Source organism: Dermacentor silvarum, chromosome 11 (genome assembly GCF_013339745.2).
Source record: "Dermacentor silvarum isolate Dsil-2018 chromosome 11, BIME_Dsil_1.4, whole genome shotgun sequence".
NCBI classification, from domain to species: domain Eukaryota; kingdom Metazoa; phylum Arthropoda; class Arachnida; order Ixodida; family Ixodidae; genus Dermacentor; species Dermacentor silvarum.
The window spans coordinates 21191054-21208090 of record NC_051164.1 but is presented as its reverse complement, the minus strand read 5'-3'; the positions used below and the strand labels follow the sequence as shown (position 1 = coordinate 21208090).

General features: G+C 46.5%; 1 protein-coding gene across 1 annotated transcript in view; it reads right to left on the bottom strand.

Moving 5' to 3' along the window:
• Positions 1-17037, bottom strand: part of LOC119432453 (uncharacterized) — a 103985-nt gene that overhangs the window by 81423 nt on the left and 5525 nt on the right. The window contains exons 3-6 of the mRNA XM_037699616.1: positions 15185-15307; positions 8700-8785; positions 3164-3355; positions 1614-1756 (exon numbers count right to left, since the gene is read on the bottom strand). Of these exons, the coding sequence (XP_037555544.1) occupies positions 1614-1756; positions 3164-3355; positions 8700-8785; positions 15185-15307 (544 nt within the window). The remainder of the gene's footprint in view (positions 1-1613; positions 1757-3163; positions 3356-8699; positions 8786-15184; positions 15308-17037) is intronic.

Genomic DNA, 17037 nt, shown 5'->3' with positions numbered 1-17037 from the left:
ATTCGATATGTATATCGAATTTAATTGAAATAGTACACGAAGACAACGAAAGCAATGCAAATCATCTTTGACGTAAGCCCAAAATATATATTCATGCCCTTCCTCAAAATTTACAGTCAGAGAGGACATGCGAAAATAGACAACGACGGTTTATAGCAAATAAAAATATAAAAATGTCAGTTCATGTACTAGACTCTGCCGAAAGAATACTGAAACAAAACTCACGACTAAGTAGAATGCCTGCTTGATAGATTTAGGCAGTTCTATTAAAAGTTAGTTTGAAGTGCCGAATAGCACGATGAGCATTACCACCCAAATTGCAAGCTTCGTTGATTTCCGTTGGTGATGCGATTGATAACTTTTTACAGTCAACAGGGATATCTCTGTGCGTATGTAGCAAGGCCAGCCATGTCAGGCGGGTTTGGCTGATTTGTGATCGCAGCCATGTTTTAAGCGATAGAGGGTAGGAAAAGACCTTTCTGCGCTGGCAATGCTGACAGAGAGAGTGGCCAGTTTTTGCAGAAGTATCTTGATCAAACTTTCGAATTTTTGAAAATTTTTTAGAGAAATTTCAGGACCTAACTGAAAATTATGTTTCCAACAGTTACTATAGTTGGACTTTCTCTCTCAAATGCAACAAATTTCATTGAAATCTGTCCAGGGGTTATTTCATAAAAGCGTTTCTGCGTTTTACGTGTATTTGAATAGTCCGCATCGGAGTCGGGCCCGAGCTAAAGCTTCCTCTTAAGATTCTATTCTAATAAGCAACCCGTTACCGCGAATTTAGCGAGAACAGTTTCGTAGAATCCTTTATCAGTCTACGCTGATTGAGTGCTTCTCTTTAGGGTTTAAAGAAGTGCTCCGGGCCTGGGAAGTTGCGTGGCACTACGGTGCTTCGAGGTCAGCGTTGCTAATGTTTGTTTGTCTTAGGTCCCTAGATACTGTTTGCTCTGTTTTAAGTAGCGACAAGCTTTAAAGCACCGCCGACGAATCTCACTGGGCGGCGCTAATTCCGGCAGCCATGTTGTTCCTAACGCTGTTCCCCGCGCCGCCATTTGCACGCTGCTGCGAGCAGTCTTCAGGGCAGGCTGAAGACGCATTATAGCGAGCATGCAGCGTTTCTGTTCGCGTTTATCTTTTGTCTTTTTCTTTTTTTTTTTTTTTTTGAGCGAAGGGTTTTCTGTGGTCGGCGCGACCGCAGAAACGCGGCCGGTGTCGTATTGTGCGACCGCAATACAACGTGGCAGGCGTCGCCGTAAAGATGAGTTGAAACAGACACCATCGGTAAATACGTTTCACAATTACGGCGACAAATCTCGCGTTCGGTCTCAACAGTCGCTTGTGGGTTCGTACTAATCCGCTTGTGGGTTCGTATTTGATTGTCCGGTCCCATGCCTGAAACTTATATTTGACCCAGCGGTGCAGCAGCGGCCCTTCGACGGTCGGATGCTACCTACGTGGATACGCCGCTTCAGGAGGTTAGAAAGAACATGGCGGCCGACGCCGGCTGCGTGTGAGAGGGGGTTGGGAGAGGAGGTAGATGTCGCTACTTAAAAAAGAGCGGCACATCTAGGGACTTTAGGTTTGTCCAGAGACGAGATGAGAAGGTTTACCTGGTCCCAGGCCTTCGATAATTTTTTCGGCGACTTCAGTGTAGAAATAATCCGCGCCTCTCTTCGAAAGCTCCTCCAGCAGTTTTGCCATTTCCGGCTGCACAAGCTTGTCACCTGCCGATTGTACACCGTTGAATATGGACCTGTAACAACCAAGTGTAAGGCACATATCACATCGTCGACTTGCTCCAAGTTCAAACAAGCAAAACAACAACACATGCACAACATACCTGAATAAGCTTTTAACAACAGCAACAGATTTGCAGCTCTTTAAATTATCTCATTCCCGCTACCTGTGTCCTTTAAAAGCACACAGTGTCATCTAATAGCAATAAGAGGTGTAATTTGCAAATACATGCCGCTGATGTGGTGAGGCTGTCTCAACTGACGCGCTCGCAAATTCGATATTTTCATAAACATTAAAATACTTGCTGGGGTAGTTGGCGACACTGTTCAACGTACCTTTTCCCATCTCTGTACGTGTTTGTCCGCACTTGTTTCTGTTAGGTATTGTTTACTTTTATTTTCACTGTTCTTTTGCCTGACTTCGCCACAAACGCGGTCACCGTACCGAAAAACACCCATATGCTCCGTATCCAAAAATTACCTAACAACATATGATGATCCTATATTATGTGTCCCGACGTCACTGGTGCCAACATTTTAAAATATGCAAACGCCATGTATCTGAATATTGTTTGCCGTCGTGTTGAGAAGTCTAGTGAACTGTTTTCGTGTATTTCCCCTAATTGCATAATTAGTTATTATTCAATAACAGGTGCAGTGAATATTACGTTCAGAGCAAAAGTGTCCATGAGAAAGTTGTCGACCATCCTGAAAAATTCCCTATACAGCCTTCTGCTGCTGATTACGTGGTACAGAAAGGTTTTTTTTTTTCCCATGCCTGAAAGAAACTCCACGAAATCCCGCAGGAAGTTCTGCGTGCTTTCTTTATTATTGGTGATGTGAGATAATTGGATACGGAGTATAAGGTTTTTTTTTTTTTTAGTACGGCACCGTTGGTGGTATAAAGTATAACATTAAAGGCTTAGGAGCAAGGTTTGTGGAATGGACTGCAGAATTAGGCCACCGGCAATTCGTTCGTGGGAGCGCGCGCGTATTTACGGTGTGTTTTGCAGTCCTCCCCCAGCTCCTATGTTCCGAATTTGCTGCTCCATCAGCGCGTCACAGCTCATGTTCGCTCAAGCTTGTCTACTTTTTTTTTCAAATTTCGTCTCTTACTTGCCTAATAGTGTGGCTGTCTTCCGGTATGGCTTTCATGCTAAATTTATTTCGCAACTACAAATAAGGCTGCTGAAAGAACACGGACATGGAAGAGAGACGTAAGGCAACGACAGGGGCAATTTGTCTTTGTCGGTCCTCATTTCATGTCCTTTTTTTTATTGAACCAACTGATTTTTTTTTTTCAAAAGAGAGAAATTCGTAAAACGCAGGTGTCTCGCTTCAGCTACGCTAAACTTGTGAGAGCGACGAACCGAATTTACAAAGAACGGCGTGTGAGTGATGAAGCCAAAAAATGCGGCGCGTACTTGATGTCAGTGGTCGATATTTCCTTTGCATGCTTTGCCAGGACGTCTGCGAAGTGTTTCTTGATGGGAAAGCCTTCCTTGGCCAACTTGATCGCGGGAGCGAAGAGGTCCTCCACTTCATGGTTCCGTTGAGCTTCTTGTGAAGTTCCTGGTAGCCACGCAAAGCTCCGGGCACAATAGATGCCTTCGCTCCTGAGAGGCATGAAGAAGAAACATTGGATGGGTGCTGAGTGACATCTTCCTGAGGCCCGAAAACGGCTCAGGGACATAGTCAATTTTCAAATCAGTTTTTGTTACCGAATGATATTTCACGAAGGTGAACAACCAATTCTCTCTTTAAATACCCCAGTTAGACATTGAACGTACTACACTCCTAATCTCGTTTTACATGCAGGGTGTTTCAGCTACCTTGGGCCAAACATTAAAAATATGCAAATGCTTCGTAGCTCGACAGAGCCAAGGTAATGGTGTTTGCCGTCGCTGGTAGATAATCAGGTTATTCCTTTCATTCTGCCTAATTGCATAATTAGTCTTAATTATTTACTTCTAAAATATTATAATTAGATTAAAGATGTCAATGAGAAGGTTGTAGAGCAACATGAAAAACTCCCGATACAGCGTTCTGTCGCGCAATACGTGCTACATAAAAGTGTTTTTCAGAGCGTGAAAGAAGCCCGCGGTTACACGCAAGATTGCCGCGCGACTGGCCGCTCGAGGCACTTTGTCGCAGAAAATCCGGTGTCGACGCCGGCGGCGTTGTCCGTCAGGAAAAGTCATCCCGAACCGCAGCCACGCAGGCACTCCGCGTGGAGCAAAGGCGTTACTGAACTAATTGAATTTTTCATAGTAAAATGCGTCAGAAAATTCGTAAAGTACGACTTACACACAACCTACAGACATGATATCGTTGGACTGTAATATGCAATTTACGAGAAAACGTAATTCTGCTACGTGGAAACTCGTACGCAAACCCCTTTTTTGCTCGCAGTGAGTCACTGCTTGTAGCCTCTGCCTGACGGGGGTACGAGCCATTGCTCTGCTCGGCCCTGCACTGCCGCCGGGATCGGCCCACCATTGTTTTCTGTCCACGTTACGCCACGAAGAAATCCAGAGATCCCAGTCATAGACAGCTGCGCGGTAAAGACAAATGGAGCTGGGCCGGCCATGTAATGCGTAGGGCAGGTAACCGGCGGACCATTAGAATTTCAGAATGGATGCCAAGGGAGGGGAAGCACAGTCGAGGACAGCTGGAAGTTGGGTTTTTTTTTTTTTTTGCTTTTTTTTTAGCACAACGGGGGTAGGCCGGCATATCGAGTATTCACAATGCATTTCCCGGATTTGATAGCGGTGCGGTCTAGGTCGCATTGGTGTCAGGTTTCACGCAAACTGACGGTAATGTTGCTTATAAACCACTTCCGTACAGGTTCGCTTACATCCGACTTAAAATGCAGAGTGAATGTTTTGCTTAGTAGCTTTCAAGTTACTTTTCGAGAGGATTATAGGCAAGGTATGTAAATCATATTGATAACGTTAGCGAATTCCTGTTATTGCCTTGCACATTATGAAGCCTTGCTGATTAAAAGAAAAAATCACATCATCTCACCCTACGGGCAACCATGGTGGGATGCGAAAGCATCGCGGGGGGTGCGCATCGAGTTTCCGTTTCGTTTCACTTGGCGACACAACCCAATGAAAGTTAGTGATAGAATGTATTGAGAAGAGAGGAGACGTTTGTACGGGGTTGTTGCGTCTTTATTTAGAGATCGTACATGATTCCTAGCGTCGGTGCGCGCGGTATCTTGAAGACGATCCCGAAGTTCGGCGGTCCGCTTGCCGACGCTGACGTTTACGTTCGGCCTCCGTGCCTCGCGCGCGAAGGAAGACCGCGCGCTTCCGGCCTGACTTCCTCCCTCGCGTTCGCTACATTGAGCCGCGATTGCCGGCTCACCCTCGAACGCTTTCACTCGCCCACACAGCGTAAGGCGCGTGGCAACGATTCCGTTGAACTCTATACGGAACCTCACGGCGACGGCGATGGTAGAAATGTGCTTGGAGTGTCCATATAATTGCTATCGCAATAAAATTATTTGTAATATTAGACTGGAAATTGCTTTCCTACCTTTTAGTATCCTAGCAGCGATGTTATCTGGCTCGGGAGCACTAGAAATGTTCAGGTTGTCAATGAGCTTCATAATGCCTTGATAATTAATGGTAATAGGAATCATGCGGGGAAACAGTAGCGGGGCAAATCAAAGTCCTTCGGAGCAGACTCACGAGTGAAAACAGAAGAACAATATGAGTTGATTACGTCTGATCACTGATCAAGTGGCTCATTGGAATCGTCAGGGTGAGTTAAAGCAATGTTATTAGAGCTATTGTTTGGTTTCAGAATATTCCTTTTTTTTTGCGTTGGCACGTATAATGTTCAGCAAATCATGATGGAAGAATTTATTTTTGGATTGTTTCAAAGTGTTAGTGTATTCACGCAGGCATGTAAAGTGCTTGGCCCACTTTGAACAAGATTTCGAGCGTTTCGCATCACGAAAAAGACGATTTTTCTTACCCAACAGCCTCCTTAAAGTATTCGAAAACCAGGGCTTTACGAAATCACCACGAATGCGAAAAGAAGCAAAATCTCTCTCAACAAGCGATAATAATTTATTCTTAAATAGCATCCAGTTTTCATTTACTGTACACCCGCCGTGGTTGCTTAGTGGCTATGGTGTTGGGCTGCTAAGCACGAGGCCACGGGATCAAATCCCGGCCACGCGGCCACATTTCGATGGGGGAGAAATGCGAAAACGCCGGTGTACTTAGATTTAGGTGCACGTTAAATAACCCTAGGTGGTCGAAATTATTCAAGAGTCCCCCACTACGGCGTGCCTCATGCTCAGGTCGTGGTTATGGCGCGTAAAACCCCATAATCTAATTTAATTTTTTTCATCTACTGTACGAGAAGGAGCAGTCTGACTGAAAAGACAAGAAAACTTCTTTAGTTCAGTGTTGATTTTGCTAAACTCCACATTCTTGTAGCTCCTAATGGGTTTTGTTGAGGGTCGTCTGATAGGAACTGCGATGCACAGGTTATATAGTAGTAAGTTGCTATCGCTTAGACCACCAACGGAAGATAGCGATTTTATTATTTCAGGATCAGAAACAAGAACCGGGTCCAGAATGTTCCCCCCACGTATTGGCATATTAACCATCTGAGTAAAGTTAAATGTTAGGATCCTGTCAAGAAAATCTTTGGATTGCCGGTTATGTGCCTCTAATTCGGCCCAGTTAATGCCCAGAAAATTAAAATCGCCACAACGCATAAAATTGGCAGACGGGAAGCTTGAGTAAAGCTCCGCTAGTATAGAATTTAGTTCATGGCTGAAAGAAACATCAGTCAGGAGCGCGATAAGAAGAAATAATCACAGTTATACTTGAAGCAAATGAAATATTTGCACACGTGTTGACACTTCAATTTGATGAGATATGAAGGAACGCTTTCTTTCACAAAAATCAAAATGCCGCCTCCCCTACGCCCTAGCCTGTCGAGCCTGTGAACAGCGTACGCTACGTTGTCATGTAGTAGCTCGGGATCAGCAATATTTGGATGCAACGATTCTGTAAGTATAGCGACGTCAGTATCGCTGTCTTTTAAAATAGATTCTACGGCGTCTTTCTTAGGTAGATAACTACGCACGTTTGCGATCAAGATGGGCATATTCTGATGAACAGGATTAGCGATCGGGGCGAGGCAAGTCTGGGGGGCAGGAAGAGGACGTGCACGCCTAGAAAAACGCAGTGACCGCTATGCCTTCAGTTCTATACAATCAGATTCAGCATTGTACGTGAATTGCTTGCCACCAAGCAGCAACCTGTGCAAGCGAAGTTTAAATGTTCTGCCGCTCTGTTGTCTATTAAGATAAAGTTTCCTTCGCACCTGTGGAACTCTGGCTGAGTAGTCATCGCGAATCGAAATCGTGCCTTTGAGCCAGGAAGCCACTGCAAGAATTCTAGTTTTATCATTAAATCTTGCATATTTTACAATGATAGGCCTAGTTTTGTCTTGCTGGTAGCGACCAGGCTGGTGTGCACGCTCCAAGTCGTCTATACTTACGGACAAACCGAGTCTTGCGGAGCCGAATGATACTATTTTTGTCTGGGACTGAAGCGAAGTCTCAGCTATTCTGCCTTGAATTCCACAAAAACAGCAAGTTTGAACGACGCAGGCGACTTTCTGCGTCAACGTATTTTTCGGTTAGAACTTTGATTTCAGTGGAAAGTTCTGCACGGCTATCATTCAAGTCTGCCTTTACCACTTTTTCGTTTGACGGAGTCGACGGCACGATCTTCTCCCATGCATCAACGCGAGCCAAAAGGCTGGTCACAAGGGTTATGTGGTGCTCGGATTAGAGAAAGTTCAGACAAAATGGAACTTTGCGATGTTTCTATACGAGATATGGCCTTTGCAATAGTTTCAATGGACTTGGGTGTAAGGTCACCTGCAGTGAAACGTCATCTTGAGTGAAACGTCATCACAGAATGGGTGTCAAGGGAAGGGAAGAGCAGTCAAGGAAGCCGGAGATCTAGGTGGTGTGATAAAGCTAATTTGTAGGCATGGCGCAACACAGGCGTGATTGGGAATCGCTGGGAGAGGCCATCGTCCTGCAGTGGGCATAAATAGGCTCGTAATGATGATAATGCTGACGATAATGATCCTTCTAATAAGGTGACTGTTAGTTGAGTTGAACGTGCACTTGCTATCTTTGCGGGCGCAGCAGCGTATGGTCCGCAATTCTACTTCATGTCGTTACAAATGAAAGAGACGTGACGAAATAATAGAAAGCTTATGAACAAAGTAACTTGTTTTTTGTCTTACACGTTCTTTGGAACTCCAGCGTGCAGAAATAACTTTGTCTGTCTGTCTGTCTGTCTGTCTGTCTGTCTGTCTGTCTGTCTGTCTGTCTGTCTGTCTGTCTGTCTGTCTGTCTGTCTGTCTGTCTGTCTGTCTGTCTGTCTGTCTGTCTGTCTGTCTGTCTGTCTGTCTGTCTGTCTGTCTGTCTGTCTGTCTGTCTGTCTGTCTGTCTGTTTGTTTGTTTGTTTGTTTGTTTGTTTGTTTGTTTGTTTGTTTGTTTGTTTGTTTGTTTGTTTGTTTGTTTGTTTGTTTGTTTGTTTGTTTGTTTGTTTGTTTGTTGTTTGTTTGTGTTGTTTGTTTGTTTGTTTGTTTGTTTGTTTGTTTGTTGTTTGTTTGTTTGTTTGGTTTGTTTGTTTGTTTGTTTGTTTGTTTGTTTGTTGTTTGTTTGTTTGTTTGTTTTGTTTGTTTGTTTGTTTGTTTGTTGTTTGTTTGTTGTTTGTTTGTTTGTTGTTTGTTTGTTTGTTTGTTTGTTTGTTTGTTTGTTTGTTTGTTTGTTTGTTTGTTTGTTTGTTTGTTTGTTTACTTCCACTTCCTGTCCCGGCTCTTCACGCTACACCTATCATTTCCCGTTCCATTGTCCGTTGGTGCTCGAAGAACACACTCAAACGTGAAAAACGAAATACAATTTACCTCGTTTCGCTGCTTCCTGGTCCACGTTGGCCACGTTAGCCGGCGACATTCCCAGGGCGTTCAAAGCTTCGACGGTATCCCTTTCGCTGCGTGCGGCACAAACGAAAGCGATACTTTAACTTTTGTTTAGCACCAATTTTTTTTCTATCGACATTGACTGCGGAAGAGTCAGGGCGCAAAGCACTTTTAAAACGAGGCCAAACATTTATTCAATAAAGTTGACAGGTTTGTTTGATGAAATAAGACAAGTCATGCAGAACAAAAAGAACCATTGCTAGCATACACAAAATCATTAAACGTATGGCTTTGGCTACGGCTCTACGTAACTTTCTGCAATTAAAGAGCAGTAAACACTGTGACGTTGGAATGACGGTGAAGAACACAGTAGCAGAACTGTAAACCATGAAAGTAATTCTTTAATGGGCTAACCTGTGCCCAGAAAAAGCGAGTGACATCCAAAGCATGATAGCGGTGATCACGGTCGGCGATCATCGAAATCTGATCTGCAGGTCAGACGCCTCGGCTAATTCTACTTGACTCATGGAAGGTTCCAGCGTAATCATTAGTGTTCACATACCTTCCAGAAAGCACAACACTGTATACTTGCGTCACGTAGCAATCAGATTACACAAGGTTGGGCGACATCAGGTACTACAGATGGAATCGGCTAAAATAATCGAGGATGTTCCAATACATGCAGGCGCGTCCTGCGCCAAACAATGACGTTTAACCTTTGTTAGCAGGTGAAAAGCGGCCACTGGAAAAAACATAAACAAGTACACTTGTCAATAAAGATTTCAAGTTGAAGTAGCATTATAGAAATACCTAAGTTGAGATCTACTAGTGAATCCGATCTACTAGTGCCGATCAAAGGAGGCATGGTAAGTGAGAAAAGAAGTGGAAACCAAAGCCGCTTGATGACAGCGCCTTGAATTCATGCCCCAATTTTAGACGACGTCATCAATTTTGACGTCGTCCGATCGAGCCTGGTTAATTAATTTTCGGGAAGAAACGAATTGTATTTTATCACAATGGGGCTAAAAAGTGATCTTGGCGAGTTTTGAGAACTCTTAACAACGCCACAATGGCTCGAATATAACAACAACAACAAAAAACTTTCAAATTCATGACGTCGCACTGGCATACCAGCGCTGGAGTCTCGCAAAAGTGAACGTTGGTCTGAAATTTTATTTGTAAATTTATTATTTACCTATTAATAATTAACCTATCGAAGATAAACAACAAAAATTGGATTTTTAAAGGATAGTTTATCAGTCTTAGCTGATTTAGTCGTCTTTAGTAGAATGGAGCCTACTATAATTCGCGACTTTTCTTGGCCCGCTGCTAGCATTCCTCACTTTGTTTGCACATATTCTTCACTTCCATGTCATTCTGTCCACACCGTGAGAATATTAAGCAAACGAAACGCATTTACTAGATATGCGTGACAAACAAACTAGTGCGCATAAAGTAACGCATTAAGCGACCGCCGGAAAGTTTCCCTGACAAAATAACCAACGTGTTTGAAGGTCTCCCAAGTTATTGCGTGAACTGAATTTTTCTTTTCAATATGGTGAAACATGTAACGAGTCAAGATTCTTCAATTGGTACAACTTTGAAATGTACATTTGTCTTCACTCTCAACGCTAAGACTTGACCCACCGTTTTTAGGCTTAGCATTCAGGATTGATACGTTTGTATTCAGGGTTCTATGAACATTCTGCTTCGACAGAAAAAGAAGCGCCGTGCTATGTCAACATAAACACACTTGGACGGTGAGTCACCTGCCGTGGTTGCTTAGTGGCTATGGTGTTGGGCTGCTAAGCACGAGGTCGCGGGATCGAATCCCAGCCGCGGCGGCCGCATCTCGATGGGGGCGAAATGCGAAAACGCCCGTCTACTTAGATTTAGGTGCACGTTAAAGAACCCCAGGTGGTCCAAATTATTGTGCTTTTGGCACGTAAAAACCCATAATTTAATTTTGGATGGTAAGTTGTCCGTGTACGCCTCAGCTCCGTTAGCCGTTACCAGGATGCTCACAGACCCGCATAGCTAGCGTGTGCTTCATAATAGTGCACACTTGGGCTATGTCGAAACGAGCAACATGTCGTGCACGGGGGAAAGAAAAATTTTAAGAGGGAGCGTCATATAACAATTTGATGCCTAATATTGAAAAATATATATATTAAGGAAGGATTAGGGAAAGATTCTACCGCTGCCTTGGTTCTCCACAACAAAAGTAGAAAACTACCTATCAAGAAAGGCGTCGGGCAAGGAGACACAATGTCTCCAATGCTACTCACTGCATGCTTAGTAGTATTCAAACCATTAGACTGGGAAGACTTAGAAGTGACGATGAACAGCGAATATCTCGACAAGCTTGGGTGTGCAGATGACACTGTCCTGTTCAGCAACACTAGAGATGAATTCCAACAAGTGATTGAGGACCTTAACCGAGAAAGTGCAAGAGTGGCGTTCAAAATTAATATGCAGAAGGCAAAGGTAATGATCAACAGCCTAGCAAGGAAACAAGAATTCTTGATGGCCAGTCGGTCTCTACAGCCTGTACAGGAGTACGTTTATCTAGGTCAATTAATCACAGGGGACCCCGATTATGAGAAAGAAATTTACAGAAGAATAAAATTGGGTTGGAGTGCATACGGAAGGCATTACCAAATCCTGACTGGGAGCTTACACCTGTCGTTGAAAATACAAATACAATGATTGCGTTCTGCCGGTGCTAACTTATGGCGCAGAAACTTGCGGAGTTTAACAAAGTAGCTCGAGAACAAGTTAAGGATAGCACAAAGAGCGATGGAAGGAAACATTGCAGTCCTAACGTTAAGACACAGGAAGACAGCAGTCTGGATCAGAGAGCACACGGGGATAGCCGATATTCTAATTGACATTAAGAGAAAAAAAATGGATCTGGGCTGGCCAAGTAATTCGTAGGATTCGTAACCCGTGGACCATTAGAGTTACAGAATGGGTACCAAGAGAAGAAAAACGCTGTCGAGGACGGCAGAAAATTAGGTGGGGTGATGAAATTAGGAAACTTGCAGGCGCAAGTTGGAATCAGCTAGCCCAAGACAGGGGTAATTGGAGATCGCAGGGAGAGGCTTTCGTCGTGCAGGCGACATGTGAATTGGCTGACGATGATATGAAATATGCCCTCCCAAAGTAATATGCAAGCGGTAGTTCCGAGCCGCCGAGCGCGCGGCGAGTGTTGGGGAAAGTAAGCGCAGAAATCAGGCGGCGAAGGCAGATCCCAACGAAAGTTTATAGGATCTACCAGAGACACAACAATAGCTCCAAATGGCTGACAACCATGTAGAGCTTATTTCCAAAGAGAGAACACGCAGACGGGCCCCGAAGGAGGGCCGTGGTCAAAGGTTTCCCTCGGTGAAGCGAACTGCTCGGCGTCGGTCTTTCCTAGTTTTATTTTTACGCGCAAACGGAAGTGGCCCACAAGTGAGGTCGGCGAAGGTAAGTTTGAAGCCGCGAAGGAAGCGAGCGCCGGAGGAGGAAGGTGCCCGGAGGTGAAGAATCGCGCACTGGGGAAAGTGCGAAGGACCGCGCGCGGCAAAGCTACGTGACCTGTAGAGGAAAGCGGGAAAGGAGATAAGAGGCGAAGCGTCGCAAAAGAGGCGGAGGGCAGGCGGAGGCGCACTGGGTTGACCTCTTGTGGCAGTTGCTACGGGTGTTGTTGTGTTTGGAATGGGCGAATCGGGGGCCGAATTCACTACGTTTTATTGCGATAGCAATTATATGGCCACCTCAAGCGGATTTTTGCCGTCCGCGTCGCCGTCGCCGTCACCGTGATGTTCCGTATAAAGTCCAAGGGCGATAAAATCGTCGCCGCGCACTTTCACGGAGAGCGAACGCACGGCGCAGAGCAAACGCGACTTCTTCTGTCGCCTTCCGTACGAGAGGAAGGAAGGGAGGGGAGGGGGGGGGACGCTGTGCTGCGCCACTAAAACGTATCTTGAAACCGGGCGCAAGGGGAACTGGTGAGTCAATGTCCCACGCGAAAGGAAAAAAGCGGGATAGTACTGCGGGAGAGAGGCACGGCGGCTTCTGCTCTGACAACTGCGTACATTTGCGCCGGTGCGCGCACCGTATCTTGAAAACGATCTCCACACGGCTCTGACTTTTGTATGCGCTGTGTTTTCGCCGCTCAGTTTCCGTTTGAAGCGAGACCGCACGAAACTTCGCTCGCTGCGGCGGTCGCACTTGCTCACGCCAGCGTTTTGACAGGGATTATATGCGGTCATCGAGTTTGATCTATTCATGTTTGTTTATGCGCGCTGACACCACGCTTGTTAATTCAGTTAGTAAGCGAATGTGTCCAAGTTTATGCAGCCGATGAAACTATTATCCCTACTCCGTATAGCTCTCTACTAATTTGTTATCGTAATTGATGCTTCGCCTTTCAGGCGAAACTGCGACATTTTTTTAAGCGAGTATTTGCCATTGGTTGGTTGCCTTCATTAATAATATTGTTAGGCAAAAGCTACGGCAAGGACGGAGGAAGAGGAGAACGAAGTGCGCTTGTCTTGGTAGCGGCTCGGTGTCGGCGCGGCCACTTATCATCAATTCATCTGTTAAATAAACGCACCCCATCGTAACAATATGACCAGCGTCAGGATCGGCTGAAATTTTCTCGTAGTAACACTAGCGTAAGAACTGTGTTGTAAATACGCACCCAGGTTCGTCTCGTATTAGCATCGTCCCCGCGCGCCGTATGCTGTACGTGCGAGTGATAACGTGCGACGGTGAGCCTGCGATGGCGGCTCAATCTCGCGGGTGCAATAGCGGAAAGCTGGGAGGTATCACGCAGTCCTACCACCGGAGGGGGGGGGGGGGGGGTGTTCGTCCAGTGGATGCTGTAAATGGCTAGGCCACGCGAGCCCTCTCTTTCTTGAAAGCGAGCTGCGATGCGGACAATCTAGGCGTTAGGCGCACCGAGGGCCGATAGCTTCGTGTGCGCTATAGCACCCATACGCTTGCGTGTCACCTGCGTTCGCGAAGTGAAACGTCACTGTAGCTTTTTTAAATGCGAAGCATTTCTTGCCGGCGGCTCTGTCCGTCCGTCCCACGTTCCACACCCCCACAGCGCATGCGCGTCGCCTCCCTATCTCACTCCTCTCGTACACTCCCCCCTTTCTCTCCTCTAGGAATCCTGTACGGAGCGGCGCCCGCGCGCCACACCCCCACAGCGCATGCGCGTCCCCTCCCCCTCTCTCAACTCTACTACGCTCCCCCCCTTTCTCTCTAGGAATCCGGAGCGGCGCGCACGACAGCTGGTGCGACAGCTGCATACTCCGCTGGGGGCGCCACGGTAGTTCCGCGGTATGAAAATGACGGAGCGCGCGCACCTCATTCTCTCTCCTGTGCACCGCCGCGATGAGCGCTCGGGCCGCTGCAGCGAAACCATCTCCCGCTCAAGCTAATCATCTCCCCGCTGCTTCGCATCCACACATGGTTCCCTTTAGCGGGAGATGGAGTAATTTTTTTCTCGTCCTTCGCCCTCGCTAACAGCCCATCTATAGGACAAATGAAAGGCAGTTCGCCCGTGCCTTCCGTGAGTCCCATCCTTGCGCTATCACTCTGTTTAGTAATGTATTTATTGCACAAAGTCTATGACACGAAGGCGTTGCTGGCTTCGGGCGATTTCAGTGGTGTGGCCTCCGATATCTGGCGGCGTGATCAGCGTAGACCTCTTCTTCTAATCAGTTGGCAGAGACACCGGCCATGCCGTGTTCTTGTTGTATGCATGACAATGCCAAAATGTTGTGGTTTCGAATTGGCACCTTTTTGGAGGACCAAGACACTGCGTAGGCGTGTCTAGCTATCAGCGTCCCGTCTGTCACAATGGTTCATTCTTTAATAAGACGGCCTGTCAAATGATTATGTTTCTTTCTCATTACGTAAAACCATTTTTTAAACTGTGCTGAATAGCGCAATTTCATCAAACGTAGCCATTATAGAAGTTAACTGGAAGAGAAGCGGCAAGGTCGGCGTACACTGTGCGTCAGGTGTAGACAGCTGTTTTTGTCTCCATCTTTTGCAGCACGCGTCTGTTATCAATAAACAACATGATAGCTGTATTGCGGGTTAGCCGACTTTATATGATGATTCTATTCTGAGAAAGCATTATTCGTGCGAGCATTTGGGTTTTAAGCTGCGGTAAACGCAAGCCTGTGGAACCCATATTCCCCAAATTCTCATAATGGCAAAGCGTGGTTTCGTCATACATTCAGACATTTGAATTTTTATTGAAAAGCCCGAAATGACGCGCGACAGAACCTATACTCATCTACCAACCTTAAGGTGCTTGGAATGAAGCCAAAGGATATACTTCGCATTAACATTGCATAAAGCTTTACGCGCACAGGCAAGACCCCGCTCGATTTCGGAGGACGTATGGCAATGTCGCGAGAGGCTCTATAGTCGCTTCGCCCATTCGCAGCTAATGTTCTCACTCGTCGTAGTACAGCGCCAGGAATCCACCGCCGAGCCCGAGCAGGTGTGGTGCCGCGACACTCATGCAGAGAAGTGCGGAGACAGCAGCGTCAGCGATGGTGCCGTTACTCGAGAAGACTTCCCTGCGCGAAAGCGAACGCCAAAGCAATAGCGCACGTGAGGAGACTGAATGAGCGACTCGTGCAGCGCGGCGTCCAGAAGCAACATAGGGCGCTATACGATGGACGCAAAGCTGGAGGGCTCCAGTTTTGCCGTTAAGCGCTCTTTAACGAGTATTTCTAAACTTCGATTTTCGGCTCGATATTGCAGTCATGGTCACTTGCAGCGAACCTGATAAAAGAAGGTTTGCCGTAGCATTTCTTCGCCTAGTCGGAGCCAAGGTCGCACGCGGTGCTGTCCAAGGTCACACAGTTTGTCGCCGATGCGCGCGCTCCAGCAGCGCCGCTAGGTGGGCCGCTATTGGCTCGGCGACACCTCGTCTCCTTGCTCTACTCACCGGTACAGGTGTGCATGCCATAAACAGACGTGACTCGAGTGCGCTAGCTGCGCTAGTTGCGCGTAGGTTTCCGAAACAATGTTGTACAACAATGTGCCCTCGAAACTATCAAGCCGAAGAGGATCGCGCGTAAGAAGTTCAGTGCTCGGCAGAGGCGACAGAGGTATGCGATGCGTACCGAAGCAGCGAAGAAGGAGGTGAAGCGACGGGCCGACGATATACGCGCGGCGGTGGAACGTGAGCAAGAACAGTGGCACGCCTAAGGGAACGCTCGCTGAACAGGCCGCCGGGATGCCGATTTGAGTACCCACACTTGAAGGACGCAGACGCGCACTTTCGAAAGCGCTTTGTCGAAGACGAATTCGGCTGCGGAGTGCCGCGTCTGCGACCGCCTCTGTTTCTACTCGTACGTCGTCAGGGTGTCACGGCCGCATGTGCTCATCCTCGAGTGAGCATCTACCCGGAGGGACGTGAGTTCGTTCGGGATTTGCGCCACGTGCAGGGAAGCAATGCTTCGCATTCACTTGGGTAATTTTTTTTTCTATGACTACGCACGTCAGTGGTAGGGGGCACGAGCCCAGTCAATTGTCTGTGCTCCTAACATAGGTACACGGAACCCCCAATAAAGACTGATTTGCTATACCTAATTTTACGGTGGCGTACTCGGTATGAAGACAGCCGGCAGAGTAACTTACGTTGTAGTCTCGAATATTTGCTTTGAAACGTAACTTTTTAATGATGCGTAACGTATACCTCTTTCGAACAGACGTCCTTGCGTGTTTATCTTAGCTACTAATTTGTGGTTTTTGTTGCTCATGTCCGGCTTAATCGAGGCCTCACTTTGTAGGGTAGCTAGGAGGTACCCAAATCGGCAAACATTGTGCGGCTATCGCGACTGAGGATTTTGTCTAATTTTTTTTATTTCACCTTTGGTGACACACAAAGCACCATGCAGCATTCATGTTCCTCATGAAAAGCGTCTCATCATAGCGAAATGCAATATTACGCTGAGCCTACCCCTCCCCCCCCCCCCCGCCTTCACATACACACACATGCACGACCCCGGAGAGGGGCCCCTGAATGTACTAGAAAAATCAGGTTCTTCAACTCTCTAGAAGGAATGTGCGTTCCTCTACAGTTTGTGCGTCGGAGATGCACCTCCAGAGAAGCGCTTCTCAAGAGGGGCGTACTGCAGCTAAGGACATCAGCTATAGGCTCTGGTATTTTCGGTTGAAAGGAAGCAGACGCCGATGAAGGTTAAACAAATACAAGTAAATTTATAAGGACTTTTTACAAGAAAAAGTGGCACATATGGAAACAAGGAGGAACTGTAAAACATGAGGCGACCCTATCTCG